At 46.3% G+C, this 27817-nt stretch overlaps 1 protein-coding gene across 1 annotated transcript in view; it reads right to left on the bottom strand.

Annotated features, from left to right (window-relative positions):
• LOC122800226 (dynein axonemal heavy chain 17-like) overlaps positions 1–27817 on the bottom strand; it is a 17083451-nt gene that overhangs the window by 13642803 nt on the left and 3412831 nt on the right. The window contains exon 13 of the mRNA XM_044069720.1: positions 7800–7995. Coding sequence (XP_043925655.1) covers positions 7800–7995 — 196 coding nt within the window. The remainder of the gene's footprint in view (positions 1–7799; positions 7996–27817) is intronic.

Below are 27817 nucleotides of genomic sequence, written 5' to 3'. Positions count from 1 at the left end.
TGCATTATATTTGTTCAATGGCAGAAGGAGACAATACTCCTATCCAATTTGCATTTTCAGTGCAATATCAACCTCATCATCTAGTCCTACTTGCCCCTCACTTTTTCTTCCATTTTCGATGCACCTCCAAACGTTTCCATTGGTTTCCTGGATAGCACTCATCCCAACAGTCTGTTCCAAGGACCCACAGCTTTTGCAGATCCATTGAATAATTGATCCCTAAAACCTGTTGTCTAACCTTTTCTGTCTTTCATATTCAGTAACACCACATTCACATCTCCCTAATCTTTTCTTGTGCACCAACATTATTGCTCTAGTGTCCCTTCTAATCTGTGTGAGTCTCTGATAGTATACTTTCTTCTTCATCCCATAAACCTTTCTGGTGGCTTCTCTAAATTTCTTCAATCAGCCTGGGTTTCCATCTCTATCTATGGCATTTCTGGTGGCTTCCCTAGATTCCTTCAACAAACCTGTGGTCCTTCTCTTTCTAAGGTCGCCAGAACTGCACATAGTATTCTATGTTGGCTTAACTAGGGCCCAATGGAGAAGAAGCATTATTATTTTGCTTCTGGAGTACATACCAATGACAATACACCTCATCCTTTGTTTGCTGCTGCAGATGTCCTCCAGTTCTTATCACCAAATCATTTTCCTGCGTTGATGCCATCAGTTGTACTCTAGTCAGCAAATACTTCACAGCAGAACTGTTGTGGTCCAACTACATTACTTTGCATCTGTGTGTATTGAACCTCAACTAACAAGCTGATGCATTCTGAATCAGGTCATCCATTCCAAATCTGTCTTTAAACTCTTCCCTATTCCTCCGCTGTATATATCTTTGCATCATCAACAGAGAGATGTATCCTACCCTGTATCACATGTCTAAAAAAATATGTTATGTACTTACCATAATGTTCCATGTTTGTTGTCCATAATCTCGTCTTCATTCTTGATGAATGGTTGGTTGGTTGGTTGAGTTAGGAACCGAGCATCAGTTCCAACTCAGCCGCATACTAAAGCTTGAGAACTTTCACTGGCTCAAGGCTACATCCCAACCCAACATGCCTAGCAACTGTTACCCAGATCTCGTTTGAGAGAAACTAAACACTAGACTATGCAACCCAGTATAATAACTACATCAGATCCTCTGCCCATAATTCCTAAGGCATGAAGGAACTCAGGAAACTTACAGCCAATTTCAGAAAAGTCCTCTCGATCCCCCAGGAAGGGGGAAGGAGGGTGGGATGCAAGAATGAAGGTGAAATTATGGACAGCAAACATGGAACGTTATGGTGGGTACATAACTTCTTTATGTTATGTTGTCCTATCTCACCTTCATTCTTGATGGTTGGGACAGAGTTCCCAGCACCTTCTTTCTTGGGTGGCTCAAGGAAATAAACTCTTCAGAACAGTGGAACCAAAGGATGCCCTGTTCCAAGAGGTCGCATCTACTTTGTAATGAGTGATAAAGGTATGAGGGTTAACCCATGCAGTTGCAGCACAAATTGAATCCAAAGAGAGCCTAGCTTAAAGGGTAGTGGAAGTCGACATAGCTCTAATTGAATGACCTCTAATTTTTCCTGGCAGCTGTTTATGCTGAGAGTTATAGACATAAGTAATGGTGTTTTAAGCCATTTCGATAAGGTGACTTCTGAAATTGAAATTCCTTCTCTGTTTTCTGAGAATGAAACAAACATTTAGTCAGATTTTCTAAATTACTTTGTCCTATGTAAGTAAAAATGTAACTGCTTATGGACATCCAATTTGTGAAGCTTGTATTCTGCTTTGTTGTCATGATTGGAGAAAAATATGGGTAGACTGACTTAAATTGGCCTCAGAACATACTTTTGGCAGAAAGGAAGTATTTGTCCTGACAGAGACTCTGTCTTTGTGGAAAATCAAAGAGGGAGGACAGATAGACAGAGCTTGCAGTTCTGAAACCCTCCTAGCAGAAGTAATGGCTGTTAAAAAGATTGTCTTCCAAGATAAGAACTTTAGTGGGCAAGAGGAGGCTGGTTCAAATGGAGGGAGAATTAGATTGAGATTCCAAGGAGGTGATAGTTCCCTTATGGGAGGTCTTAAAAGGAATGTACCCCTCAGAAAGGCGTTGCATAATCTGTGGGACATTATACTGTATCTCATGTCTCCTACATGGTAGTTTGATATGGCAGCTAGTTGTACTCGTACCATGGCTGCCACTGATCCCCAATTAAAGGTTTCTGTTAAAAATCCCAGGATTGCAGATATTGGGGCTGTAAAGGGGTCTATATGTTTTTTGTCAGCCCAACAAGAAAATCTCTTCCATTTGCTTGCATAAAGTTTCCTAGTTGTATTCTTGTGTGATGAAACCAGAATGTGTCACACTGCTGGGGATTGTTTTGGAAGCATGGCTAAGATGGGAAGTGGAGTAAACATGCTGTCAGCTGGAAGCTGTGGAGAGAGGAGTGGAGCATTCCTGACTGATGAGTCAGAAGATCCAGCATGGGTCCAGGATCCAAGGGTTCTCCTAAAGACGGGGCCATAGAAAGGAGAACCATATCTGACGAGGCCAGTAAGGAGCAATGAGAATTAGCCTGCGACTCAACGATGTGGCTTTCTGGAGGACTTTGGGTATTAATGGGAACAGGGGGGAAGTGTAAAGAAGACCCGGGGGCCAATCGTGAACAAGTGCATCCCTTGGTGACTCCCCCGGAGGGGGAATTACGGCAAAGTAGCTGCTGTGTTTGGAGTTGATGGATATGGCACAGAGGTCACAGCACGGCTGGCCCCACTTGTGAAAAATTTGGTTCACAATTTCTTGTTTCAGGGGCCACTCATGAGACATAAGAATTGCCCTGTTTAATCTGTCTGCTATCACATTGGATTTTCCCGGGATGTGCATTGCTATCAGAAAACATTGAGAAAAAATTGCCCATTGCCATACTCTTTGAGCCTCTCGACAGAGGAGGTAGATCTGGTTCCGTCTTGTTAGCTGATGTACCACACCACGGACATATTGTCTGTTTGTATTGCAATCATACCTTTTGGAAGATAGCTCTGGAATGCTTTCAATGCCAGAAGCACAACTCTCATCTGTAGGAAATTGATGTGCAAGTGATATTCGTGTTCTTGTCAAATCCCTTGGCCAGTCTGTCCCAGATAATGCCCCCCACCCTATCTGGGAAGTGTCTGTGGTAACTGTAGCTACTGGTTGGGGGAGAAAAAATGGTCCGTCTATCATTACCTGTGTGGACTGAAGCCACCATCGTAGGTCCCTCTTGCAGGTGCTCATAATGAGAATCTTGTGTGACATGGGTAACTCCTGCATGGATCACTAAACAAAGCGTAGCCACTGTAATATTCTCATGTGCAGATGCGCCAGTGGGACTAATGTTACTACAGCTGCCATTGAACCCAGAACCTTGAGGACAAATTTTGTCTGCACTTCTTTCTTCATGAGCAATATTGACAGCTGATGGCATAATGTTTGAATTCTTTCATGAGGCAGTTTTGCAATCATGTCTTTTGTGTTTAAGTCTGCCCTTATAAAGGTAATATGCTATGAAGGCAACAAGGCAGATTTTTCTAAATTTATGGTAATGCCTAGCCCTGAGCAGAGATAAATGGTGGTGTCTCTTGCCCTGGTTAGTAGATGTTCATTGGTGGTGGTCAGGAGCCAATCATCTAAGTATGGAAACACCTACAGAATCCTAGACACCTCAGGTGAGCCTTAACTACTGCCATGCATTTGGTAAACACTCTGTGGGCTGTAGTGAGACCAAAGGGCAGAGCTCTGAAATGGTAATGACTGGCTCCCAGCCGGAAGTGTAGATATCTTCTGGATCGCCTGTCCATCTTTATATGGTAGTACGCATCCTGAAGATCTATGGAGTACATCCAATTGTCTTGTCCCAGAAAGGGGAGTAGAGGCTGCAGTGTCACCATCCGGAACTGTATTTTCTTTACCGACTTGTTCAGTCTGCTGAGATCCAAAATTGGTCTCCAGTCCCCTGTTTTTTTGGAACTAAAAAGAACCTTGAGTAAATTCCAGATCTGATTTGGTCTGCAGGGACTTCTTGGATGACTATTTTTTTTCTAGCAACCTTTGAATTTCTAGAGTTGCTTGATCCCTTTGACTGGGTGTTATGTATGGGATAGATCTTGGTGGAAAGGAAAAAGGAATGTTGTATCCCCTGGAAATGATAGACCGTACCCATTTGTCTCAAGTGATGTCCAGCCAGGCTTTTGGGTACAGCGATAATCTCCCCCCGACTGCCTCCAGAGGTGGACAGGCAGGCCTCCTTTCAGGAGCGTTGGAAGGGCCTACCAGAGAACGTAACTCTGTTGCCCTGATTCTGTTGATCCCCCTCTGCCGTGAGGGCTGCATCTTCCATTATTTCTCCCTCTGCTCCAGGGGGAAAATTCACCATGTGCGTCCGGCAAAGCTCCTTTGAATTTCGGGAGCCACATTTTTCTGCCCTTCTGACCTTTGGGATAAGGTCTGGTAGGGACGAAGAAACGTACTCCCATGGCAGACAGAGTTTTGCCATCTTCTTCGCACCTTAAGAGTCTCTTTCAATTTTGGCCTGAACAAAGACGAGCCATCAAAAGGGGGCGTCAATAAAGGAAGACTTGAAGGGTTCAACAAACTCACAAAGACGCATCTAGGAATGTCTCCTCAGAGCTATTCCTGTGTCTGCTGCCCTGCTCACTCCATCGGCCACATAAGAAATGAGGTACATGGAGGAGTTTGTTATAGAGTTTAAAGTCAAAAGCTGAGAGTTTACCTTGTCAGGTACCCCCCCCCCCCCCACCAGCTGTAGCACCTTGGAGGGTATCTCTTAGCTCCTTGAGGAGATCCCTCTGAAGTCGAGTAAAGTGGGATAAATAATTCAGCGACCTAAGGGTAAAGGCCGCTGAAGAGAACATATGCTTCCCATATCAGTCCATTGTTTGAGACTCCTTATTCGGAGGATGGACAGGTGAAGTTTTGGCTAATTCCTTCTTGGTGGCCACCGCCACCGCCAAAGCATTTACTGGGACACCTTTAGTTAGAAATTGTTTCTCCTCCGGGGCTGTAATAAATTTGTTGGGTCTCCTCTGAACTGGTTCCACTGACTCTGGAGACCCCCATGCCTTTGAAATGACTACACCAAGGAGTTAGTCGAAAGGCTGAGACACCCAAGAGATGGAGGGATCAAGAACCAAATCCCTCCAGGTTTACAGACTCATCTTTAGAAGGGGAGAGGGTCTTCCAGCCACCTCTCTGTTTCAGGATCTCTAAGATGTCTGAAAAGGAGACATCCTCATTGGATGACCGTGGGGACCCTTCTGAATCCTCTAAGTCTGTTTCTGACATAACAAACTCAGGGGAGTCTAGGTGTTTCCTCTTACAAGTTCTCTTCCGAGGGACCTCCTCGGAGGGATGCTCAGGAGAGGCTTCAGAAGAGAGGGTCTCACCCATTGGGACATCTCAGGGCATTGGTTCTGTACACTGGGGCTGGAGGGATGGTATAGAGGTTGACACTGGCCCTTTTGGTGGAAGAGTAGCTGGAGCTGAGGGTGAAGCAGTCTCTGGGGAAAGCACACTCATCAACTCGAAGGCACCATGATCCTGGCCTGAGACAGCCTGCTCCGAGGAAATGGGTGACCTCCCCCGCACCAAGGAGGATGACTCCGAAGCTGATGTGGATGTCAAACTCACCTGCGCCGAAGCTCCAAGTGGGGGAGTCCGGTCTGATAAGGGTCCAATTCGACTTTCTCCCTGGAACCAAAGAGGGAGTGTCAGCTCACAGATCCCTTGATGGAAGACAACATCGACGAGATTGGAGCAGATGTCAGAACCGAGATACCAGTTGTGATTACTGGATCCGACGGTTCCACCACAACGAACTCCAGGCACTCTGGCTCAGAACTCATCCAAGTAAAAGGAGGAATGGAAGGTAAAGCAGATTCAGTAGCCGGCTCCACAACCAGCTGGGCTCGAGAGAATTTTTGCAAGGGCCGTCGTCCAAAGCAACCTCCTAACCACCCGCTCCACATCGTCATCCAATAAGCTCCTGGAAGACCGAGAGGAATGGGTGGATGATCTGGGGCTACCAGCCACCAATTGCAGCAAAGGAGACTGTGGCACTGAGCAGACCGGCTCCAAGGACGGTGACCGGCTCTTTTTTTGGCTCAGAGACAATTTCGAAGACACAGAAGGAATCGAGAGAGAATTAGACTTCTTGGACCCGAAATACTTCAGATCCAAAGATACTTGTTTTTCATGTCTCTTCGTCGGCTCAGAACTTGGAACCAACGAAGTTGATTTTTTTGAGGACCTATCAGAGGATTTTGAGGCCTGATTCCCTTCCATAGCCGTCTCAAAAGGCCCTTTCAATAAACCCCGGACTATCAGGTTGTTTCTCCGTTCCTACAGGGCCCTTGGGAATAAGCCATGGCATACAGAACAGGAATCCTGCAAGTGAACATCTCCTAAAGAATACACACAACTCGTGTGCCCATCTGTTAAGGACATTTTTTGTGTGCAAGAATCACACTTCTTAAACCTGGACTGTTTAGTCTCTTTGGTTGAATCCTTAGACATTATAGCAAAAACTGTCACAACCAGTCACTAGTGCTATGAAGAAAACACAATTTAAATGTAAATTTACACTAAAGGTGAATCACACAGCAGGAGGAAAGGACCAAGTGTTTTTTTTTTTTTTTTTGGAAAGAAAAGGGAAGGGTTAGAGGAGAGGTCTCTAAGCTAAACGACGGTCTCTTCTAACCTGAGGAGACGCATCTAACTTAAACAGTAAACCCTTATAAAGATAGTGAGAAAGGAAGGGGGTGGAGTGCCCTCTAACTAAAATGGGCTAAAATGAAGAATCCTCTAACTTAAACGGATTAGTAGAAAAAGGGGAACCAAAAAATCAGCTGGGAGAAAGGCCTGAGAGGGAACAACAGCCCACAAAGAAGCAGCAGAAACAACAGCGGAAAACCAACAACAACATTCAAAAACACACCAGAAGATTAAGCTACCTCAAAAAGGTTAAAGTACTAAGAATTTGACAAAAACTGAGCCAGCGAAAAAGCAATTCCGAAGCTTCAAGTGGCAAACGAGATCTGGGTAACAGTTGCTAGACATTTTGGAATAGGGTGCAGCCTCGAGCCAGTGAAAGCTCTTGAACTTTAGTATCTGGCCGAGTCGGAACCGATGCTCGGTTCTGAACCCAACCAACCAACCATCCATCAAGAATGAAGGAGAGATAGGACAACATAACATCAACAGACTGAAGTGTGTTGTATCCCAGGCTGACTTCTGTCATGTATCACTAATCACTTTCCTTATCACTTACATTGCTTCTCTCATTCTACTAATACAACATCCTCATCATTAGTGTACAGTGATAACACTGCCTTATGTTTGCTAGCAATTCTCTTTTACAAACACTAACCCCCTATCTTGTTTCTCCTACCACTGTAAGATACTGAGTTGCTACTGTATGTTCCTATGATTGTAATGCTTAAGTTTACCAACTTCCAATACTTCACTGACTGTGTGCATAATAAACATTGATTTCTGTACTATTTCAGTACCCCAAAATCACAACTACAGACCTTTGTGTGAAGGCTTAGTTGACATGTTCTTAACCATACCCCATATTTATACAACTCGTTCTTTAGTCATACAGTCATTTAGCAGGTTGCAATATTCCACATCATTACCATTCTGGCATCATCAATGAACATGACGCTGAAAACAGTTTGCAACTTCAAAACTAAAGTCAACAGTAGTGTCTTTCATACACTATTCTGCCACAAAGAGTACATACCTGTCTATTAAAATTAACGTGGATAAGATGTGTCTGAAGATCTCTCAACAGCAAAGGTTGTTCCAGATTAAAACGACAATCAGCATCCACTCTTTTCACCCACTCAGTATAAATTGTTTCAGTGTACGTATCTAGCAAATGGATCATTTCATCATATTTGCACAGGACCATTCTGGCTTCATTGCTGAACATGACACTAAAAATAAAATAAAATAATTTGAAACATTAAAGCCAACAACAGTCTTTCATACATGTTATATACTTGTAAATTAAAGTGCTCTCAGTCACTGTTGCAGTCTTTATATTCACGCTCGATTCAGCTAATTTTGTTGGGCCAGAGCAATAAAACCCTGACCCCTGACTACAAGCCAGGTGAACCAAGCTTGACCTAGAGTGCCACTTGGGGCTGGCAAGGAGTGGGGAGTGGAATATTAAGGCTTAAGCCTGCTCATCTCTCTTCAGGGCAAGAAAGGTGGTATTTGCTCATGCCACACTCCCACAAAGGAATTCCTGATATACACCAAGGTCATGTGGAAGGGACTGTCTACAAGGAGGGTATGGTCAGCTGTCAAATCACATAGTGTTGTAGCAAGCATCTGAAAATGCTAACAAACATACATTGGGAGTCAGTGTTACAAGGAAAAAAAAGAAGTTATGTTCTTACCATACTGTTCCATGTGTATTGTCCATCTCATCCTTTATTCTCACTTGTAGATCGGATCCGATGTGTCAGATCTGTCTCAGCCAATATTCCAGCTCGAGGTCTTCAGCCAAGCTCGTGGCACTGTTCTTTACCCATAATGCATCCCCATGATTACCTCAGATCTTGTTTACTCTCAGCAGTACATAGGAAGGTTTACATGATACATTTATTAGATGTATAGAAATATGTATACTCCTACTGCTATGAAATCAGAAGTAGAGTGAAAAGGAATATCCTCTGAGACTATATAGCCGTGTTGTAATCCTGTTTTGTTTAGTAGTCTACCAGCACTTTAGGCAGGGGGCAGGGGGAGGGTTGTGAGAATAAAGGATGAAATGGACAACACACATGGAATGTTATAGTAAGAACATAACTTTTTTATGTGATGTTATCAATCTCGCCTTTATTCTCACTTGTGGGACTGCATCCCAAGCAACTGAACTCTTGGGTGGCTCAAGGGAGAATATTCCTCAGAATCACAGAACCAAAAGAGGCTCTATTCCTGGAGGCAAAATCCACTCTGAAGTGGGTAATAAAAGTATGAGGACTCACCCAAATAGCTGCTGCTCAGATATTATCCAATGGTAATCTAGCCTGGAAAGCTGGAGTCATGCCCAGAGATCCAGAAGAATGAGCTTTAGCACCATATGGGACATTTTTATTTTTAGAATTGTAGACATAGGATATACATGATGAAAGCCATCTGGATAATGTAACTTTGGAAACTGGATGATCTTTCCCTTGTATTGGAATATGAGGTAAAAAGTTGGTCTGATTTTCTGAATTCCAAAGTTCTGTGTAAATAAAAATGTAGCTGCCTGTGAACATCTAGGAGGTGCACAGAATACTTTCCTTTATTTTGAAAGTTGGGAAAGAAAACTGGAAAGTCTGTAGATTGAGTATCTTCTGTCACAACTTTGGGAAGAAAGGATGGACTGATTTTTGTGGACAAAGCTTACGACTCAGATACCCTTTTGGCAGAGGTAACTGCCACCAAGAACAGTTTTCCATGAGAGGTACTTCATATCACATGTGCCTGAAGGCTCAAAGGGAGGAAATATAACATTAAATAAAAAGAAGTTATGTACTCACCATAACGTTCCATGCTGGTAGTCCATCTCACCCTTCATTTTTACATATGCCAGTTTTCAAGCTCGAAGACTTCTAGTTGGCTCGTGGCTAAGCAGGTATCCAATGGTGCACGAGTGCAATCCCTAGATCTTGTCTGCTGCTCACTAGCGATAGAAAGAAACCCTTAACCAACAAACCAATACTAAAGGGTTGCCAACCAAGAAATTTATAATATTACCTCCAGATCTTCCAGAATGGGGGCAGGAGGGAGGGTTAGAAAAAATGAAGGGTGAGATGGACTACCAACATGGAACGTTATGGTGAGTACATAACTTCTTTATGTTAGGTAGTCCAATCTCACCTTCATTTTTACATATGGGACAGCGTCCCTAGCGCCTTATTCTTGGGTGGCTAATTGGAAGATACTCCTGAGCACCGTAGAGCCAAAGGATGCTCTACCCCTAGAAGCCAAATCCAACTTATAATGAGTAATAAAGGTGTGAGGGGTAGCCCACGTAGCTTCTGCACAGATATGATCAACTGATACCCTGGCTTGGAAGGCTGCAAAGGTAGACAGAGACCTGGTAGAGTGAGCCTTGATCCTGTGGGGTAAGGGTCTGCCCTCCGAGCTATAGATGAAAGCTATGCAACTCGAAATCCAGTTAGACAATGTCACCTTAGAAACTGGCAAACCCAATCTGGAATCAGAAAAGGAAATGAACAACTTGTCTGACTTCCGAAATCCTTTGGTCCGTTGCAAATAGAAACGCAGCTGTCTGTGAACATCCAACTGGTGAAAACGGTATTCCGATGCATTGCTATGATTGGTAAAGAAGACTGGGAGTTCAATGGACTGGTTCAATGTGGCAGAGGAACAAACTTTGGGAACAAATGAAGGATTGGTACATAAAGAAACCCTGTCTTTATGAAAAACTAAATAAGGTGGTTTAATAGACAGGGCATGTAGCTCAGAAACACAACTGGCTGATGTAAAAGCTACCAAAAACACAGTCTTCCAAGACAAGTACTTTAAGGAAGCTGAATGAGACGGTTCAAAAGGCAGGGATGTTAGTTTGGACAACACAAAATTTAAGTCCCAAGAAGCCACAGGTTCCTGCAAGGTGGCTCCTCTCAATAAGGTTTTACATAACTTATGCGACATAAGGTTAACATTTGGAGATCCCAAATAAAAATGTGAAATAACTGCCAATTGTACTTTGATGGTGGCTGCGGCAGATCCCTGCTGAAAAAGCTCTGAAAGGAATTCCAGAATTATGGGAACGGGAGCAGTGTAAGGATCCACTTTCATTTTCTGTGCCCAAATAGAAAACCTTTTCCACTTACTGTCATACAGTCTTCTGGTTGATGGTTTGTGTGAGGATAAAAGAATATGGGACACTGATGATGGAACATCATGAAGCCTCATGAAGCCTGACTACAGATGGAACTGGATCAGCCAAGCTGTCAGTTTAAGGGTGTGGAGAGAGGGGTGTAGCGAACTCGACATGTGGTTCAATAGATCTGGAACTGGGTCCAGGATCTAAGGATCATCCAGGAGAATAGGCTCAAGGAAGGGAAACCAGACCTGATGAGGCCAGTAAGAAGCAATGAGGATCAACTTGCTTCCCAGTAGGTTAGCTTTCTGTATCACTTTGGGGATAAGAGGGAATGGAGGGAAGGCATAGAGAAGTCCCGTGGGCCAATCATGTAACAGAGCGTCTCTAGGTGCTTCCCCCGGAGGGGGAATTAGGGAAAAATAACTGCTGCACTTGGCATTGACTGGACTGGCAAAAAGGTCGCAGCAAGGTTGTCCCCATTTTAGGAAAATTTGTTCCACTATTTCCCATTTCAGAGACCAATCGTGGGGCAGCAGGACTGCCCAGCTCAGCTTGTCGGCTATCACATCGGTTGTCCCCAGATTGTGCATTGCCACCAGAAAGCACTGGGAAGAAATCGCCCATTCCCAAACTCGCATGGCCTCTCGACAGAGTGGGTAAGATCTGGTACTGCCCTGTTTGTTGATATACCACACAACCGACATGTTGTCCGATTGTATCGCAATCGTCCCTGGAGGAAGAAGATCCTAAAGTGCTTGCAACACTAGAAGCACTGCTCTCATCTCCAGAATGCTGATATGCAGATGAGCCTCATATTCTTGCCATGTGCCGTGGACTGTCCTGCCCAGATAATGTCCCCCCCACCTGACCTGGGGGCTATCCACCAACGAAGGTCCTTTCTGCATGATTCTGTCAGCGGAATAGAGTGATTCAGCAGTAGATATTGGAACGACTACTGGGAGAACAGGAGCCATTGAAGGCTTCTCATATGCAACCTGGCTAGAGGTATTAACAGAATAGTTGAGGCCATCATTCCAAGAAGTTGAAGAATCCACTTTGCTTTGACCTTCCCAAGTGGGAGAAGTTGCTGAACTTGTGAGATGAGGTTTTGTGCTCTTTCGGCGGGAAGACGAACTGTCATATCCACTGTGTCTACCTCTGCGCCTATAAAAATCACAGATTGCGAAGGCAGTAATGTAGATTTTTCCCAATTTATGGAAATCACTAGTTGAGCACAAAGCTGGATGGTGATGTCCCTGTTTTGTAGAAGTAGATGCCTAGTGGGGGCGGTCATGAGCCAGTCGTCCAAATACGGAAACACCTGGAATCCCTGACGTCTCAAGGTGAGCTATCAATACTGCCATGCATTTGGTGAACACCCTGGGGGCTGTAGTGAGACCAAAGGGCAGAGCACGAAACTGATAATGGCTGGCTCCCAGCCAGAAGCACAGATACCTCCTTGACGCCTTGTCCATTTTTAGTAGGAGGCGTCTTGGAGATCTAGTGAGCACATCCAATAGTCTTTCCCTAACAACGGGAGAATCGACTGCAGTGTTACCATCTGAAACTTGTCCTTTTTCATGGATTTGTTTACTCTGCTGAGGTCCAATATTGTCCTCCAGTCTCCGGTTAGTTTTGGGACTAAAAAGAACCTGGAGTAAGTTCCAGATCCTATCTGGTCTGCTGGCACGGGCTGGATGACACTTGAGCAACTTGTTGATCACCACAGTTGCCTGTTCCCTGTGATTGGGTGGAACATCTGGGATCTTCTTGGGAACAAACAGTGGAAGGGAAAAGGGTATGATATAGCCTCTGGTAACAACTCTTTGTACCCACTTGTCTTGGGTTATATTTAGCCAGGCTTCCGGATACAAAGAGATGCGACCCCCGACTGGCCCCAGAGAAATGCAGTCAGGCCCCACATCAGGAGCGCTGATAAGGCCGCCCTCGAAAGGAACCATGGCCTTGCTGATATTGCGGACCACCCCTGCCTCCAAGGCGACGTCTACCATTTCCTCCTCCTCTGCCTCTGAAGGAGGATTCACTCTGTGTGTCTGGAAAGGCCCTCTGGGACTTTTTGAACCACATCTTACCTCCCTTTTGACCTTTGGGTATGGTCAAGAGAGGACGGTAAAACAGACTCCCACGGCAGAGAGAGTCTTTCCTTCCTGTTCACACCGAGTGAGTGTATCTTTCACCTTGGAACCAAACAAGGAGGAACCATCAAATGGGGAATTGGTGAAGGTGGACTTAAACGGCTCCGCAAAATTACACAAGCGCATCCAGGAGTGGCACCTAAGGGCAGCTCCTGAACCCGCCGCTCTGCTCACTACATCAGCCGCATGAGATATGAGCCGCATGGAGGAGTTAACTACAGAGTTTAGAGTGGACAACTGAGCAGAGATCCTATCCGGGACTCCTTCAGGACAAGCACCCTGTATGGAATCCCCCTAACTCCTTGAGGAGAACCCTCTGCAACCTCGTGAAATGGTTAAGATAGTTCAGTGATCGAAGTGTAAAGGCCGCTGAACTAAATACGCGCTACCTAAATCTGTCCATCTGTCGAGACTCCTTGTTTGGCAGATGTACAGAGGAAGAAGTCTCCGCCAACTCCTTCTTCGTGGCAGCTGCCACCAGCTTGGCATTTACGGGAATGCCCTTAAACAAGAATTCTTTTCCAGGAGGGGCAGACAGGAACTTATTTGGCCTTCTAGGTACTGGCTCCACAGCATCGGGAGTATCCCACACCTTCCGACTAACCAGATCCATTAGCTCGTCGAAAGGTGGAGACACCCAAGAGGCAGAAGGTTGAGACATGAAAGCCTTCAGGTACACTGACTCCTCATCAGAAGGGTTGACAGCGGGCCAGTTGCACCACTGTTTAAGGATCTCTAGAATGTCCACAAAGGAGACATCATCAGAGGATGAACTTAGGGGACTCTTCCGATTCATCTAGGTCAGTGTCCGATGTCAGAGACTCATCCTGGGAGTCAATATGCTTTCTCTTGCATACTCTCTTTCACAGGGGCTCCTCAAAAGGACCTTCTGGGGATGTCCTGGAAGAGTGGGGGCCACCAGCCGGTGGCTCCTGAGGCTCTGGGTCTCTGCTGTCTCCGGAGAGAGTAGGGACTGAGACCAAAATGGGAGCCCTGGGGGGAAGAGTGCTTGTACCACTGGCAGGGGTTGTAGATTGTGACAGCACACTCCTCATCACCTCAAAGGCAGATCTCTCCGGCTCCGAAAACAATCCCAGCTCTGAAGAGACAAATGACTGTGCTGGAGCCACAGCCATCGGCTCTGAGATAGATGCAGGGTCTGAGCTCATCCTGGCGGATGCACTGACAGGAAGGCTCGGAACAGATGAAGATCGATTCAAAACATCCCCCTCGGCACCGACAGAAGAGCTTTGGCCCCTGGACACGACGGACAAAGCAGTGTCAGAGCCGAACTCGGCTCCAAAGCAACTTCAAGGGAGCCGGAACCGACAGTTCCTCCTTTGGTAACAAGCACTCCGGCTCCAAAAAACCAATATGGCTCGGAGGAGGAATCACAGATGGAGACAAGACTGGTTTGAGTGGCCCCAGAGCCGATTGGGTCAGAGCAAACAAAAATTTAGGTATGGCAGACAAAGAGGAGTCTCAGTACTACCCTCTCCACATCTTCTTCCGAAAGACTCATGGAAGACCTGGAAGATAAGGTTGGGCATCTCAATCTAGCAGGCACTGGAGATTTGACCATCAAAGAGACAGGTAGGGACTCTACAGACCGGCTCCGAGAAGCAGAGTCAACTATTTGCAAGGATTCAGCAGTCGGCACTGAAGTATCTGTGACCGACTCCAAAACCACAGTGCTTTCCTTCGGTTTCGAAGACTGAGGAGTCGAGGAGGCAGGTTTTATTAATTTGGCAGGAGGCTCCGAAACACTAGCCGTGCCGGAGAAAGCCTCTTTGAACCTTTAGATTTTGAGTCAGATCTTGACTTCAAAGACTTACACGAAGAAGCCGAAGAACCAGACAAAGGTTCCTCGAAGGCTGGCTTCAAAAGACCCCTGAGAATCAGTTTGTTCTTTCTCTCCTGCAACACTCTAGGAGAGAAAGCATGACAGAACAAACATGATTCTTGCAAATGGATGGCTCCCAAACAGTAGAGACAGCTACTGTGGCCATCGGTCAAAGACATTTTCTGGGAGCACTTCATACATTTTTTAAACCCAGAGTGTTTGTGCTCCTTGCTATCCTTAGACATTGCAACCCACAAGCAATCAGAGGGAAAGAGAAAGAAATGACTGAGGACTAGGTCCTCTAACTAAAATGGGCCCAGCCCTGCAGACAAATTACACGAGGACTAGGTCCTCTAAGTTAAACAGGCCTAGCCTGGTGTAAGATAGAAACTAGATTTTTCCACTAAACATTAGACAGATTCAGTCACACAGGAGAATATTTTAAATGAAATACAGTACAAGCAACACGAGGACTAGGTCCTCTAAGTTAAACGGGCCTAGACCTGTGAAGAACCGGGTCTTCTAATTCAAACAGACCAAGAAGGCACAACACCAAACACACGCTCAAGGGTAGCAAATTAACAACTGTAAGAAATTAAGACTTCAGCAGGTCCCTGCTAAAGACCACCAGTCAACAATAATCGCTTGACAGAAAATAATCAATAGGAGCCCCTATTGATTAAAAACGGTGAACTCGCCAAACTAATTCTTTACAGACAAGAAAAATGCAAGTGCATCTAACTACTGAAAAACAGGAGACTACTATACTAGTCACACAAGGCCACAAGGCAATTTGGGTAAATCCTAACAGTAAATAACAGGAAAAAGGCAAACCGACAAAAAAAGAAGTTATGTCCTTACCATAACGTTCCATGTGGACTGTTCATCTCGCCTTTCTTCAAAAGAAGTTATGTCCTTACCATAACGTTCCATGTGGAGTGTTCATCTCGTCTTTCTTCTTACACATGGGTTCGGAGCCGATCCTCGGCTCTGAGTCAGCCGCATCGCAAAGCTCTGCACCTCAGAGAAGCTCGAGACCAGACTATATCTCGCAATCCTCCCTGCCATTACTCAGATCTAGTTTGCAAACAAACCAGACCAAACCCAATACCTCAGGTGCAAGAACTACACACTCTCTCAGGCATCCAGAGACACTCTCTCACCATAGCAAAATAACTAAGGGTAGTAGCATATACCCCATGAGACACAGGACCATATACCCCGGAAGGGGTTAAGACATTTCAATCAGAGTCTAGTCCTACCCGTTCTTCCAAAACACGTGGGGGGGGAATGTAAGAACAAAGGCGAGATGAACACTCCACATGGAACGTTATGGTAAGGACATAACTTCTTTGTGTGAGAGTGTTCAATCTCGCCGTTTGTTCTTACACACGGGTAGCGTCCCTAGCTCCGTCACCCCGAGTGACTGATGGAAGAACGTTCCTAAGCACAGTGGAACCAAAAGATGTCCTGTCTTTGGAGGCTTTGTCAACTCTATAATGAGTGATGAAATTATGTGGCTTAGACCACGTGGCTGCTGCACAAATCGTGTCCAAAGGCAAACGAGCTGCATGAGCCAAGGAAGTGGAAACGGATCTGGTAGAATGGGCCTTAGGTTTGGTAGGTAAGGACTGATTTGACTTAGAGTATACAAAGGCTATACAATCAGCAAGCCATTTAGATAATGCATGTTTTGTAATTGCCATGCCCTTTTTATTGTCTGCAAACGCGACAAAGAGCTGATCTGTCTTCCTGTAACTTTTAGTCCTATCCAAATAAATTCTTAACTGCCTGTGAACATCCAACTTGTGCAGCATATACTCCAACTTGTTATTATGGTTCTTGAAGAAGGTAGGGAGTTCTATGGATTGGTTAATATTTGTGACGGAACATACCTTTGGAAGGAAAGATGGATTTGTACGTAAAGAGACCATCTGGATGGAAAATCAAGTAAGGTGGTCTGACCGATAATGCTTGCAGCTCTGATACTCTTCGAGTTGAAGTAACAGCTACGAGAAAAAGTGTCTTCCACGATAAGAACTTTAGGAGGCAGGACGAAGCAGGTTTGAAGGGTGGCAACATGAGTTGTGACAGTAACAAATTTAATAATAATAACACACACACACACGTCTATACTATACTAACTATTAGAAATAAGAAGTTATGTACCTACCATAACGTTCCATGTTAGTTGTCTTCTCTCGCCTTCTTTCTTGCTTGATGGGTTCGGAGCCGATCCTCGGCTCCGACTCGGCACTTGCTTTAGCTCGAGAACTCCTTTTACCAGCTCGAGGCAGCCCCATATCCCATGATGCAAGGCGGTAAGTACCCAGATCTCGTTTGTTGACAAAGGGCAATAACACCAAGCATAAAATACTTCCCAAAGGAAGAAGAAACTTACAGATGGAAAAAGGACCAGGTCTGAATGGTCTTTAGCATAATAGTTTCTTATACAAGGTCTGTCCAGGCCAGGGGGAAGGAGGGAGGGTCAAGAAAGAAGGCGAGAGAAGACAACTAACATGGAACGTTATGGTAGGTACATAACTTCTTAATGTTAAGTTGTCAATCTCGCCTTCATTCTTGCTTGATGGGACCGCGTCCTAGCACCTCTATCCTGGGTGGCTCAATGGAACAAACTCTTGAGGACTGTAGAGCCAAAACTGGCTCTGTCCCTGGAGGCCAAGTCCAATTTGTAATGGGAAACAAAAGTGTGAGGAGTGGCCCAAGTGGCGCTGCACAAATAGTGTCCAAAGGAAGTCTAGCTTGAAAAGCTGTAGAAGTGGCTAAACTCCTAGTTGAATGTGCTTTAGGTTTTGAGCACAGCTGTTTACCCCTGAGCGTATAAATTTCAGTGATGACCGAAGAAAGCCATCTGGACAAAGTCACTTTAGAAACAGGAAGGCCTTTTTTATTATCCGCATAGGAAACAAAAAGTTGATCAGATTTTCTAAATTTTTTTGTTCTGTCCAAATAATATCTAAGTTGACGGTGGGCGTCAAGATAATGTAGCTTTGTTCAGCTCTATCTGAATAGTTTGGAAAAAATACAGGGAGATCAATGGATTGATTCAGATTGTTCTTTGAAGCGACCTTAGGTAAAAAGGACGGATTAGTTCTCAAAGATACTCTGTCTTTGTGAAAAATCAAATAGGGGGGTCGAACCGAAAGAGCATGAAGTTCAGACACCCTCCTGGCAGATGTAATAGCCACTATGAATAAAGTTTTCCAAGAAAGATATTTCAGGGAACAAGAAACAGCTGGCTCGAAAGGGGGAAGAATCAAGGATGTCAGCACTAAATTTAGATCCCACTGAGGAGGAGGATTCCTGATTGGAGGCTTTAGTAGGAAAATTCCTTTCAAGAAGGCCCTGCAGAGCCTATGGGACATAATATTATGATCTGCTATCCCGACATGAAAATTGGAAATAGCAGCCAATTGAACTCTGACTGTGGAAGAAGAGGAGCCTGCATGAAAAATCTCTGCTAAGAAGTCCAGAACTGCCTGAACAGGGGCAGTAAAAGGATCAATATTTTGGGCCTTGGCCCAATAAGAGAAACGTTTCCATTTACTTGTGTAAATCCTCCTGGTAGAGGATTTTAGTGAAGCTACTATGATGTCTCTAACTGGGTTAGAGATCAAAGGAAGCCTGGCTAAGGAAGGAAGTGGAGCAACCATGCTGTGAGGTTGAGAGAAGGGATTGACCGGTGCAGCTGACCGGATTGGTGAATCAGTAGATCTGGCACTGGGTCCAGATGCCACGGCTGCACCAAAAGATGATGATGGAGGAACGGGAACCAAACTTGTCGAGGCCAGTAAGGGGCAATGAGAATCAATTTGGCTCTCAAAGCGGTAGCTTTCTGGATTACCTGAGGGATCAGAGGAAATGGAGGGAAGGCATAAAGAAGTCCCTGGGGCCAATCCTGGGTCAGAGCGTCTCTGGGGGGATGGCCTGATAGAGGAAGAGGCTGAAGAAGTCTGGACATTTGCTGTTTTGGGGAGTAGCAAAAGATCGCAACATGGGCGACCCCATTCCAGAAAAATCTCTTCCGCTATGGATTGCTTGAGAGACCACTCGTGAGGCATGAGGATAGCTCTGCTCAATCTGTCCGCTATAATGTTGGTTTTCCCAGGGATATGCGTTGCTACCAGAAACCGATGAGAGGAGATCGCCCATTGCCAAAGTCTGAGCGCTTCGACACAAGGGGTAGGACTTGGTTCCGCCCTGTTTGTTGATATACCAAACTACAGACATGTTGTCTGTGTGGACTGCAATTGTCCCTACGGGAAGAAAGTCGTTGAGGGCTTGCAACGTTAAAAGCACTGCTCTCATCTCCAGGACATTTATGTGCAGATGGTACTCGAACGGTTGCCACGTCCCATGAACCATCCTGCCCTGATAATGACCCCCCCCACCCGATCAGGGAGGCATCCATGGTGACAGTGGCTATCGGGGACGGAGGTACAAAGCACCTGCCTTGGTGAAGCTGAGACGATGTGATCCACCAAGCAAGATGTTCTTTGCATGTTTGTGTCACCAGAATCTGGTGACGCATTGGGAGTTGCTGGTATGACCACTGTGTGAACAGCATCCACTGAAGGAGGCGCATGTAGAATCGAGCCAGGGGAAGAAGAGTAATGGCCGCAGCCATGAGACCTAATACTTTTAGAACCATTCTGGCCTGTACTTTCTTGCTGGCCAGAATGATCCTGACATGAGTCTGAATGTCTGAAACTCTTTGTTCTGTAAGGGTAGCTGACATCCGAACAGTGTTTAAGTTTGCGCCTATGAAGGTAATAGACTGGCAGGGCGATAAGGATGACTTTCGAAGTTGATTGAGATGCCCAAATGAGAACAAAGGTCTATTGTGTAATCCCTGGCTTGTATAAGCTGATGCCTGGTGGTGGCTGACAGGAGCCAGTCGTCGAGATCGGAAACACCTGGAATCCTTGGCGTCTCAGGTGAGCCGTGACCACTGCCATGCATTTGGTGAACACTCTGGGGCTGTAGTGACGCCAAAGGGCAGGGCTCTGAACTGGAAGTGACTGGACCCCAGCCGAAAGCGGAGAAATCTCCTGGAGCGTCTGTGAATTTTGATGTGATAGTACGCATCCTGAAGATCTATTGACCACATCCAGTTGTCCTTCTGTAAGAAGGGCAGAATTGACTGAAGAGTGACCATTCGAATCTTGTCTTCCTGACAGACTTGTTGAGTCTGCTGAGATCCAATATTGGTCTCCAGTCTCCCGTCTTTTGGGGACCAAAAGAACCTTGAGTAGATTCCGGGCTCTGAATGGTCTATTGTAACTGGCTGAATGGCTCTTTTTTGCAGTAGTTTTGCGATTTCTAACTCTGCAATGTCCCTTAGACCGGGTGGTACATCTGGAAGGGAACTTGAGGGGAAGGACTTTCCTCGAAAGGAATTATGTAACCCTTGGATATGATCGACTGTACCCATCTGTCTTGAGTGAGGGAATGCCAGGCTTCTGTGTACAGTGATAATCTTCCCCCGACTGCCTCCAAGGAGGGACAGCCGGGCAACACCTCAGGGATGCTGAAAGGGCTTATCAGAGAGAGGCTCCCTGTTTCCCTGGTTCTTGGACCCCTCTGCCTCTAGAGCGGCGTCTGTTGTTGTTACCCCTCTGCCTCTAGGGGTAAACTGACCACGTGAATGCGGCGTGACTCCTTGGGATCTACGGAACCACATCTTCCCACCCTTCTGTCCTTTTGGATAAGGCCTAGAAGGGTGGAAAAACGGACTCCAACAGCAGAAAGAGTCTTGCCGTCCTGCTCACACCTGGTCAAGGTTTCCTTCACCTGAGGGCCAAACAAAGCTGACCCATCAAAGGGAGAATTTGTGAAGGACGCCTTAAAGGGATCTGCAAAATCACATAGCCGCATCCAGGCTTGGCGTCTAAGAGCCACACCTGTGCCTGCGGCTCTACTCGCTCCATCCGCAGCATAAGATATTAGCCGCATGGAGGAGTTAGCAATGGAATTGAGGGTTCCTAGCTGCGAAGCAATCTTTTCTTGAGCCCCTGCAGCTGTAGGATCCTGAACTACTTCTCCCAGCTCCTTCAGGATATCTCTTTGGAGTCTGGTGAAGTGACATAGGTAATTCAGCGAGCATAGCAAAGGTCGCTGAGGAAAACATCCGCTTACATACCTATCCATGGTCCTAGAGTCCTTATTAGGAGGATGGACGGGCACGGAAGGATCTGCAAGTTCCTTTTGGTGGCAGCCACCACCATGGCATCAGCGGGGACACCCTTGGTAAGGAATTGTTTGTCACTAGGGGCAGTGATAAATTTAGAAGGCCTCCTAGGGACTGGCTCTACAGAGTCAGGAGCTGCCCACGCCTTCGTGCAATAACCTGCATAAGGGGTCGAAGGCGGAGACACCCAGGAGGTGGAGGGCCGAGATCCAAACGCCTCTAGGTATACTGACTCATCCTCAGAGGGATTGTTGGTGGGCCAGTTTCCCTCTGTTTCAGAAGTTCTAGGATGTCTGAAAAGGAGACATCCTCAGAGGGGATCTAGGGATCCCTCTGACTCATCAAAGTCAGTATCCGACGTGACAGACTCGGGGAGTCTACATGCTTCCTCTTACAAGTCCTCTTCCTAGGAGGATCTCCGAAACATCAGGAGAATCCTCGGAAGAGGGGAAATTCCCAATGGGGAAACCTGAGGCGGAGGATCTCTGGGTCCTGTAGCAAGAGAAGTGGCAGAGATGTCAACAGGTACAATAGAGGGAGGAGCTACGGGAAGAGACTGCTGACTGATACCAGTGGCCAGTACACTCTTCATCACCTCGAATGCTCCCTCCCAGGCAGGTCCGAGAGAACCCGCTCGAAGAGCTAGGAACTCCAGGGACCACCAAAAGGGAAGCATCCGAGGCAGATGTCGGAGCCGAGCTCACCAAGGCCGAGGCTCCAAGGGGAAGAGCGGGCTCGGACAAGGGTCCGATGCCACTCACCCCTCGGAGGAGACCATGGAAGCCCGACCACGAATCCCTCTAAGGAAGAGGAGATAAGAGTAGAGGCTGAAGGAACAGAAGGGGTATCCGTCCTCCAGCCGTAGCAGTAACCATGCCGAAGACTCCAACTCCAAGCTCTGGGGTAGAGTTGAAGGAGGAACTGTAACGGGGTGTGGACCAACAGTCGTCTGCTGAGACGGACTGTGTAGCATTTGGGCCAGTACCTGTGACTTGAGCAATCTGCTGACCACTCTCTCTAGGTCATGGTCTGACAACCTGGATGACCTTGAAGATCGGCTCCGATGGCTCCGTTCCGATAGAAGAGGTGAAGCCGGAGCCGAAAGTATCGGCTCCAAGGAAGGAGACCTCGACCTCTTCCTGGAATGAGCCATCGGAGCCGATGCTACAGATCCTGTCGGCGCAGACTTCGGAGCCGACAGAACGCTCGATGTATCGGCTCCAGCCGGAGCCGATACAGCCACCAAAGTAACGGTGTCGGAGCCGATCGGAGCCGACACCGATGCCTGTGCCACATGGGTGTCGGAGCCGATCGGAGCCGACATCGAAGTGGACAATACAGTTTCGGCACCGATAGCCATCGGTGGCGGAGGCTAATCAAGCCAGAATCGGCTCCAGCCGAGCCGATCTCGACTCAACGAAGTCGGAGCCGAGGCCGCAGGCTTAGAAACAGAAGCCTGGGCCTTGGAAACTCTTGCTGGTTTCGGTGGAGCCGACTTAGCCGGAGAGCCCTCCGGCTTAAGAAGGCCCCTAAGAACCAATTTGTTATGTCTCTCCTGCAGGACTCTCTGGCTGAAGGAGTGACAAATAGCACAGGAGTCCTGCAGGTGAAGAGGGCCCAGACAATACAGGCAAGAAGTGTGACCGTCTGTCAGAGACATTTTCTGACAGCACGAGTCACACTTCTTAAAACCTGAAACCCTCTCCTTTGACATGGTGCCGAACACACAATACACACACACACCAGTCAAAAATAAATTAAATTACACAAAATACCAAGAGGTATTCTATAAAAAACACCAACACACACACCCTAACAGGGGGGGATGGGATAGGGAATAACTAAGAAAAAATTAAAAGAGACAGGGAATTTCTGTCAGCAAGGGATAGAAATTAAATTTAAACTATCAAAAAATTAGTTTTTGACTGAAAAGGGGCTTGAAAATCACAAAGTGAAACAACTTACCAGGAGCTGGTAAAAGAAGACCTCCCAAGCGGCAAACGAGATCTGGGTACTTACCGCCTTGCATCATGGGATATGGGGCTGCCTCGAGCTGGTAAAAGGAGTTCTCGAGCTAAAGCAAGTGCCGAGTCGGAGCCGAGGATCGGCTCCGAACCCATCAAGCAAGAATGAAGGCGAGATTGACAACTTAACATCTTTTTTTTTACAAAAAAAAAGAAGTAGCTTATCTGAAAAAAGCAAAAAGTTAGCAAATTCTCCTCTGGTCCGAGCTCTCCTCGATCCGATCTGTTGCAGCGGCAAACTAGATCTGAGTAATGGCAGGGAGGATTGTGGGATATAGTCTGGTCTCGAGCTTCTCTGAGATGCAGAGCTTTGCAATGCGGCCGACTCGGAGGCGAGGATCGGCTCCGAACCCGTGTGTAAGAACAAACAGCGAGATTGAACACTCTCACATCTAATGGTTTAGGTAAAGCGCAATTGCGCCTAACTACTGGTACACAGGATACCACTAATAGGGTCACACAACAACCACAAGACAATAAAGATAAAATCCTATACTATGCAAAAGATACTAGAATAATGAAAATTTACAAAAACTTAGCCAGAGCCAAGAGAAGCACATCTGAACTCGTCGACATGGCAAACGAGATCTGGGGATTGCATTGGTGCACCATGGGATACCTGCTTAGCCATGAGCCAAGCAGAAGTCTTCGAGCTTCAAAATCGGCCGGGTCGGAGCTCAGGATCGGCTCTGAACCCATATGTAAAAATGAAGGTGTGATTGGGCTATCTAACATCATGAAATTTAGATCCCAATGTGGTACTGGATGCTTAAAGGGAGGCCTTAGCATAACAGTGTCTTTCAAAAAGGCTTTGCAAAGTCTATGTGACACGATAGGGCAGTCATTTTCTTCTATATGAAAATTAGGAATTGCAGCTAGCTGAACTTTCACTGATGCTGCCGCTGCTCCATCACTGAAGATCTCTTTAGAGAAAGTGGAAGACAAAATGAACTGGTGTTGTAAAGGGATCTATCTTCATACAGTTTGCCCATATAACAAACCTTTTCTATTTGCTTTTATAAAGTTTCGAGTAGATGCTTTATGAGATAAAATAATATGCTTGACTGGGGAGGAAAAGGACAAAAACCTAGCAATTAGGGGAACTGGAGCAGCCAAGCAGTCAATTTTAAACTGACTAGGTTGGGATGAACCATCCCCGACAGATGTGTCAGAAGGTCCCGAACTGGTTCCAGAATCCAGGGTCCATCCCAAAGATGAGGCTGGAGAAATGGAAACCAGATCTGATAAGGCCAGTTGGGGGCAATCAAGATAATGGTCGTCTCCAACCAACTGGCTTTCTGTAGTAGCTTTGGAATTAGACGAAATGGGGGAAAGGCATAAAGAATTCCCAGGGGCCAGTCATGAACAAGTGCATCCCTTGGTGATTTCCTCACTGCAGGGATCAGGGCAAAGTAGTTACTGCACTTGGCATTGCTGAGCAATGCAAAAAAGTTGCAGCAAGGCTGGCCCCATTTGCAGAATATCATTTCCGCAACTTTCTGATTGAGGGACCACTCGTGTGGCCACAGAACGGCTCTGCTCAGTTTGTATGCAATGACGCTGGATTTCCTCAGGATGTGCACTGGTATCAGAAAGCAGTTGGGGGCTATTTCCCAATGCCAGACCCTGAGGGCTTTTTGACAAAGTGGTATGATCTGCTCCCCCCTTGCTTGCTGATATACCAAACTACCAACATGTTGTCGGTTTGAATGGCAATCATTCCTATGGGAATAGAATCCTGGAATGGTTGCAATGCTAGAAGCAACGGTCTCATCTCTAGGACATTTATATGAAAGCGAGTCTTATGGTCTTGCCAGATGCCTTGGACTGTCTTCCTGAGAAAATGCCCAGCCCCCCAAACTGGGAAGCATCTGTGGTCACTGTGGCTAGAGGATGTGGAGAAATGAAGTGACGGCCTTGAAGTACTGACTGTGAGTGGATCCCCCATTGGAGATCTTTCTTGCAGGCCTTGGTTATCATGATCCTGTGAGACACTGGAAGTTCCAAGATTGACCACTGAGCAAATAACATCCATTGGAGTACTCATGTGGAGGCAGGCTAGAGGAATAAGTATGATGGAAGCAGCCATTTTGCCTAGGTTTTGGAGAACTAATTTTGCAGTGGCTTTGGACTTCTTCATGAGAATTCTGACAAAATGATGAAGATCGTGCATTCTGTCTTGTGAGAGACTTGCTATTTGAGTTGTAGTGTCTATTTCTACTCCTATGAATCGTAATGTTTGTGATGGTTCTAGTGCAGATTTGTTGTAATGTACAGTAATGCCCAGAGAGGAGCAGAGTTGAAGGACAAAATCTCTTGACTGGAGTAAATGATGCCTGGTCGGGGTGGTTATGACCCAGTCGTCTAGGTATGGAAACACACGGATTCCCTTGCTTCTCAGGTGAGCCACTACTACTGCCATACATTTGGTGAACACTCTAGGGGATGTAGTGAGACCAAAGGGCAGAGGTCAAAACTGGAAGTGGCCAGAAGCGCAAGAACCTTCTAGACTGGCTGTGTATCGGAATATGGTAGTATGCATCCTGAAGGTCTATAGAGCACATCCAATTGTCTTTTTCCAAAAATGGAAGCATCGACTGCAGTGTCACCATCTGGAACGTGGCCTTTTTTACTGACTTGTTCAGTTGCTGAGATCCAAAATGGGTCTCCAGTTCCTGTTCTCTTTGAACTAAAAAGAATTTTGAGTAGACTCCGGATCAGTTCTGGTCTGCAGGGACTTCCTGGATAACTCTTAATTAGCAACTTTTGTATTTCTATAGTTGCATGTTCCTTTTGACTGGGTGGAACGTCTGCAACCACTTTGTTTCTGGGAGAAGGGAATGATGTATCCTCTGGATATAATGTCCTGCACCCACCTGTCGTTTGTTATTTTCAGGCAAGGTTCTTACTGCAGGGACAATCGACCTTGACTGGCTCCAGAGGCGAGCAATCGGGGACTCCTTCAGGAGCGCTGAAAAGGTCTCCCAAAGAAAGATTCTCTGGAGCCTTGGTTTTGCGGACCCCCCTGCCATGAGGGCATCATCTCCCATTATTGTCCCCCACCCCTGCCTCTGGGGGTAACTTTCACCTTGTGTGTCCTAATAAGACCTTTGAGATTTTCTGAACCACATTCTCCCACTACCTTTTTGACCTTTCGGAAAGGGTCTGGAAGGAGTGGAAAATCACATTCCAATAGCAGACAAGGTCTTGCCCTCTTGTTCACACCTGGTGAGCGTTTCCTTCACTTTTGGCCCAAAAAGGGATGAGCTGTCAAAAGGGGTATTAATGAAGGAAGACTCGAAGGGCTCCATGAAATTGCAAAGATGCATCCAGGCCTGCCTCCTAAGAGATATACCAGAGCCTGCTGCCCTACTCGTTCCATCTGCTGCATAAGAAATTAGTCTCATGGATGAGTTGACAACTGAATTCAAGGTACCGAGCTGAGCATTGACTTTATCTGCCATTGCATCAGCTACAGTTCTTCGGGGGGCGTCTGATAATTCTTTAATCATGTCCCTCTACAGTCTGGTGAAGTAAGTGAGGTAATTCAGAGACCGTAAAGCAAAGGTCGCTAATGGAAGACATACTTCCCATATCTATCCAGTCCTGGAGTCTTTATTAGGAGAATGGATAGAGGTACTCATCTCAGAGAGTTCCTTTCTAGTGGCCACCACTATGACCATGGCGTCAACTTACACCTTTTGTAAGAAAACATTTCTCTTTGGGGGGCAGTGATGTATTTATTTGGCCTCCTAGGAGTAGGGTCTATGGTGTCTGGGGTTTCCCAAGCCTTTCGTGAGATTAATAAGCTCATCGAAAGGGGGGTAACCCAAGAAATTGATGGGCGAGACTCAAAGGCCTTCAGGAAGACCTAGTCCTCAGCCGAAGGGGAGGAAGACTGCCAATCACCTCTCTGTTTAAACAGTTCTAGGATGTCTGCAAAAGAGATATCTTCAAGAGGTGATCATGGGAACACTTCTACCTCATCAAGGTCAATGTCAGATGTGATAGACTCTTCAGGGGAGTCCAGATGCTTCCTCTTACATATCCTCTTCTGAGGGATCTCTTCAGTGGGGTACTTGGCAGAGGTATCAGAAGAGGGCGCAGTACCCTGAGGTACATCCTGAGGCCTAGTGTCTCTACGGACCTGTGGAGAGGGCCCGTGAGAAAAAAAAGACACCTCACCTGAAGAGGGAAGAAGAACTGAAAAGGATTGTGTCCCAGACTGTGAAGCAGTCAAAGCCCTCCTCATTACTTCGAAGGCAGGCCCTCCACACTCCAAAGCAGTCCCTGGATCCAACAAGCCGTTATCAGAGCCGAAGTTCCCTCCGGAGCAGAAGAGGGCAGCTCCGAAGCAGAGGTAGGAGCTGAGCTCATTCATGCCGAGGCCCCCAGTGACATAGTCAGATTCAAAGAGATTTGATAAGTTTCTGCTAACCTGACAGGGAATTGTCAGCTCTTGGAGGTCTCCTGCTCTGAAGGCATGGAGATGCTCTGGGCCGATGTAGGAACCGGGGAAGTTATTGGTCCTGGAGCTGACATCGACACAACCTGAATATCAAAATCTTCCAGCTCTGAAGCAGGAGGACAGATCAGAGGAGGAACTACAGCTGGAGAGGGGGTTTTTGACTGAACCAATTCCTTTGGGCTCAGATCCATGAGGAATCTGGTCA

The sequence above is a fragment of the Protopterus annectens genome, chromosome 4.part0, assembly GCF_019279795.1.
Source record: "Protopterus annectens isolate FY-2018-M chromosome 4.part0, PAN1.0, whole genome shotgun sequence".
Taxonomy (NCBI): domain Eukaryota; kingdom Metazoa; phylum Chordata; order Ceratodontiformes; family Protopteridae; genus Protopterus; species Protopterus annectens.
The sequence above is the reverse complement of the archived record's forward strand: the minus strand, read 5'-3'. Positions and strand labels throughout refer to the sequence as shown.